At 41.2% G+C, this 5,108-nt stretch overlaps 1 protein-coding gene across 2 annotated transcripts; it reads left to right on the top strand.

Annotated features, from left to right (window-relative positions):
* The first annotated feature begins 678 nt into the window (after positions 1-678).
* Positions 679-4,726, top strand: LOC131243350 (glutamate receptor 3.1-like). Of its 2 annotated transcripts, XM_058242651.1 has the most exons (4): positions 679-971; positions 1,855-2,166; positions 2,650-4,004; positions 4,415-4,726. In XM_058242651.1, exons 2-4 carry the CDS (start codon positions 1,899-1,901, stop codon positions 4,694-4,696), a joined length of 1,905 nt encoding a protein of 634 aa, XP_058098634.1. In that variant the 5' UTR covers positions 679-971; positions 1,855-1,898; the 3' UTR covers positions 4,697-4,726. The 2 variants fall into 2 exon arrangements, with proteins under 2 accessions (XP_058098634.1, XP_058098633.1); XM_058242650.1 differs by having other exon boundaries at positions 679-2,166.
* The last annotated feature ends 382 nt before the right edge of the window (positions 4,727-5,108 follow it).

Raw genomic sequence — 5,108 nt, forward strand, 5'->3', positions numbered from 1 at the left:
CATGAAACAATAGAGATTTTAATACTATGAAAACCTTCATGAGAGTCACAAAAGTTTTAGATCAAGTTAATATTTATATTTTCCCTTCATCCCGTCTTATATGACCTTGCGAATAGGTTTGGAATACAAATAAACATCACAGTGAGCCCAAAAAAGTTTAGAAAATAGGTCATTGTTACCACTGCTTCCTTTGATGTGATCCACTTGAGCCCTCTGTCTCTTCCTTTTTTGGGCTCATGCCTTAAAATGATCTTTCAAAATAGATGGACAGCTTAGGTAAAACACATATATTGCGGTTTTCAACATTGGGGTCATGCATCGATTCGCTGGGCGGGGTGGCTAACAGTGGCGTGTGTACTGACCGTGGGCCATGTGCAGTGGGGCTCACATGGCCCGTGATAAGACTGGCCGCCTTACGACCACGGGAGCTCTACAGTTCTCGATCGGCTACTTTGCCGTAAATAAAAAAATAAAGAAGCCAATAATGTAATTTCTCGTAAAAAAAATAATCTCAGTCTTGGAATATCAATTCATGAATCACTATTTGAAGTCTTTTTCTTTTCTCTCTCTTCTTTGTTACGAATAATTCACAAAAAGACAGTCCAGAGAAGTCCAACTTCTTTCACTCCTTTCTCTGCACCCAATCAATAACCCAATTTCCACCACCATTCGATGACCCCATCTGCTCACCCCCATCCATGTCACCATTATGAATAATCATCATCATACATCATCAGCCACATTCTTCGTATGAGCCCATCACCATCCATCTCATGCCTCATGCCTCATGAAACAACATCAACATCTCAATGCTCCCTCACCTCTTACTCCTCACAAACAACAAAAACACCCATCCCACCATCTTTCATTCCATTCCATCACTTTACATTCAACCATTCAAGTCATGTGGCTGACCCAAAGCCAATTTTTCATTGATTTCTCATAGCAGCCCAACTCACCGAAGTCCTAAGGTGGGTAAAAGACTAGTTCTCCCTTCCGTGTGAACTCCTTTCCCTCATTACTTTCCATTAGTGCACTATTGCACTTTCAGCTTCTTATTCTTTCTGTTTCTTCTTTTCTTTTTTCCTTCTTGATTACCTTTTTGTATGAATGCTTGAAAAGGAAGGGCTGTGGGTTTTTATTCCTCTGTATGATTCTTTTTTTTAAAAAAAAAATTTTAACTACTTCTGAAGGATTCCTCCTGTCTCCTAGGCAACCTGGTTTTGCACTTTGCTGTCTGGGAATTTGATCTGACTTTGGGTTCCAATCTTTTGATATCTCTGCCTTTAAAGAACCTTGATTTCGATCTCTATTGCATAGAGCTCTGATGGGTATTTCTTGTCATCTCATGGGATTGTGTTTTTGAGACCTGTCTTTGCGATTTTGTGGTTTTTAGCTTCTTCACTTTTCTAATCATTGCAAATACCTGATTTTTTCTGTTTTTCTCCTTTAATTTTGATGGGTATTTCTTGTTTTGAGGTTTTGGGTTTTTGATTTCTTAGCAATATTTCTTTTGGGATTTTGGGTTTTTGGAGTGAGAGTTGCCATGTTCACCTGTTTATTGATATCTGTCATCTAAGACACCTGATTTTGATTTCTCATGCTTTGAATTTTGATGGGTATTTCTTGGTTTCCCACCAGATTTCTCGGTACCAGATTGTTTTCCGGGTTTCTGGTTTACGGGTTCTTGTTGTTTCCTCTTCTTTTGGAGTCTTTATTTTAATTTTCTCCACCTATCCATATCGCTGTAGTGCTTCAGTGGGTAGTGTCTCAGAAAATGAGATTGGGTTTTGATTTTTCTAGTCTTCTGTCGATTTCTCTTGTTATGAGGATTTGGGTCCTGTTTAATTTCAGGAACATGGGGTTATAATTTGGAATTTTTCCGTTTAATTCCCGCCATGAAACTCCTTTGGTTTGTTGGGTTGTTGGTTTTCTTCTGGTTGGGAGCACTTTCAAATGGTTTGAAAGGAAGTGCTACTTCAAGGCCCCCTTTTGTGAACATTGGAGCTATTTTCACTATTAACTCTACCATTGGGAGAGCTGCCAAGATTGCCATTGAGACTGCCGTGGAAGATGTAAATGCAGATCCCCGCATTCTTGGTGGGACAGAGCTGAAAGTTAGGATGCAGGACTCTAATTGCAGCGGGTTTCTTGGAATTGTTGAAGGTACTTGCTTTCTTGCATCTTCGTTTAAGATACTAATATAAATCCTTGAATTGGTTCATTTTGGTAATGGATCCATGCTAATTAGTGGCCCACCTCTTGAATGATATCTGGCCCAAAAATTGCGCTGATTAGAAGCTCATAACCATCTGTCCATCGCCTGTTTTGAAATGTTGAGAAGAGTTTAGAGAAACTCTCTACAAAACTGGTCTATAGATCAAATGGCTGAAAATATCCAATCACTGGAACTTTTGACCATTGGCCATCATGAGGTGGCCATTAATTGGTTGGTTTGGATTGATCAGCACATTTGCTAATCTTATAGACAAACGTTGATCCGATCGTCATCCAGTCTCATATCTTTTGTTTGTTCACTGATCAATCGATGCTTTCCTTTATTTTATTTATAGTTTTAAATTTTCGTAGTCTGCCAATCTTGATTAAAATAGTCTGATTCTCATGCTTTGGCTCTTTAATTCACAACAGCTTTCCAGTTCATGGAGACTGATATTCTGGCTATTGTCGGCCCCCAGTCTTCCGTGATTGCACATGTGATTTCGCACGTCGCGAATGAGCTTAAAGTTCCCCTAGTGTCGTTTGCGGCTACAGACCCAACTCTGAGTTCTCTTCAGTACCCGTTCTTCGTTAGGACGACACACAGTGATCTGTTTCAGATGGGTGCAATTGCTGAAATTGTCGAATATTTTCGTTGGAGACAGGTGATCACAATCTTCATTGATGATGATTATGGACGAAATGGGATAGCTGCGTTAGGTGATAAGCTCGCAGAGAGACGCTGCAAGATTTCTTATAAAGCCCCCATTCGCCCTGGGTCTGGATTAAGCAAGAGTGAAGTTACGGATGTACTGATTCAGGTGGCACTGATGGAATCCCGAGTTATCGTTCTACATGCGAATCCGGATTCGGGTCTTCAGGTCCTCTCCGTGGCACATTACCTTGGCATGATCGGTAATGGGTATGTGTGGATAGCTACTGATTGGCTCTCTTCCATTTTAGATTCTTGGGATCCGCTTTCTGAAGAGACCATGCAGACAATGCAAGGAGTACTTACCTTGCGTATGCATACAGCGGATTCAGAAAGGAAAAGAGCTCTTGTTTCTCGGTGGAGCAAGTTGACTAGTGAGAGGAAAGCAACATCTTCGGGGTTGAATTCGTTCGGCCTGTATGCTTATGATACCATTTGGATAATTGCTCATGCAATCGACAACTTCTTTAAAAGCGGTGGAACCGTGTCGTTTTCTAATGATTCAAGGTTGCATGATTCTCAAGGTGGGACCCTTAACCTTGAAGCCATGAGCATCTTTGACGGAGGGGACCACTTGTTGAACTACATACACCAGACTAATCTAACAGGAGTGACCGGCCTGCTTCATTTCGAGCCTGGTGGAGTCCTCAGCCATCCTGCGTACGACATCATGAATGTAGCCGGCACTGGGTACAGGAGAATTGGTTATTGGTGTAACTATTCAGGATTGTCAGTCATGCCTCCCGAAACTCTCTACGAGAAACCGCCTAACCGTTCCAGTGCGAACCAACAACTGTTGAATGTCATATGGCCTGGGGAGACAACCAAGATACCCCGTGGGTGGGTCTTCCCTAACAACGGGAAGGAGTTGAGAATCGGCATCCCAAAAAGAGTTAGCTATCGGGAATTCGTCTCGCAAGTGCCAGGCACTGATATAGTGAAGGGGTTCTGTATAGATGTATTCACCGCTGCAATAAACTTGTTGCCATATGCTGTTCCATATAGGTTCATCCCTTTCGGAAATGGCCAAGAGAATCCCGACTTCTCCGAGCTTGTGCGTCAGATTACAACAGATGTGAGTGTGAAACATAAAGCATTTGTGGCATGAGGAATCTACTATGATGTGCCTGCATCATGGAGTTCCTTGAAGTGCACACTAGAAATTCTCCAATATACATGCCTCACTTCTATGTGGTGATCATGACCGTTGAGTTGGTGAACCACCATGTGGATGGGCCATAGCAAAAAATGCAAAACAGTTGAATGGCGAGAGTTTAATCTCTATGATTTTTGTCCCGTGGCACATCAACATGGTGGTCAACTAGATTAACTGTCCTGTTTCACCTGCACATTTTCCATGTGTAGGGTGCGGATGGCACTTCATAGAACTTCTGTGAAGAGTAAATAATAATAGCATTTTATTAGAGTAGTTATGCATTCTTTTGCTGATATTTTTTTTAAATTTTTTTATTTTGGCTTCTGTAGAATTTGGATGCTGTAGTAGGTGACATTGCAATTGTCACAAACCGAACAAAGATTGTGGATTTTACACAGCCATTCATCGAGTCTGGGCTCGTCATAGTGGCACCTGTTAGGAAGTTGAACTCAAGTGCTTGGGCTTTCCTTCAGCCATTTACTGTAGAGATGTGGTGTGTCACGGCAGTGTTCTTCCTTGTTATTGGAGCAGTTGTGTGGATCCTGGAGCATCGGATGAATGATGACTTCCGCGGCCCACCTAAAAAACAATTTGTTACTATTTTATGGTAAGTACTTAAAAAAAGAAGGCACATGCAGCAAGCTTTGCTAGCATCTTATTAACATGACCATGTTCAGCTGTTTATCTTTGTACTTGGTTAAGGTTGTGTTTGGTTGCAACAAATATCGTGAATTTTCATGACATTCATTGCAACCAAATTCACCCAAAATAATAATGCTTTTGATTCAGCTTTGTAACTTGTAGGCTAATGAATGTTAATTAGTCTGACAGTTGCACATAAATCGTCATGATCTACAGAAAAGAATAACTACAACATCACCATCTAAAGCAACCGCAGTGGAGTCTGATTCATCTTCCTTCTCCTTTCCTTTTCCTTTTTTGCCGTTCTTCTTATTACGACATTCATGCTTGTAGTGGCCCTTCTTGCCACAATTCCATCATTTAACATCCTTCCTGGTACTT

The sequence above is a fragment of the Magnolia sinica genome, chromosome 4 (genome assembly GCF_029962835.1).
Source record: "Magnolia sinica isolate HGM2019 chromosome 4, MsV1, whole genome shotgun sequence".
In the NCBI taxonomy this organism is placed as follows: Eukaryota; Viridiplantae; Streptophyta; class Magnoliopsida; order Magnoliales; family Magnoliaceae; genus Magnolia; species Magnolia sinica.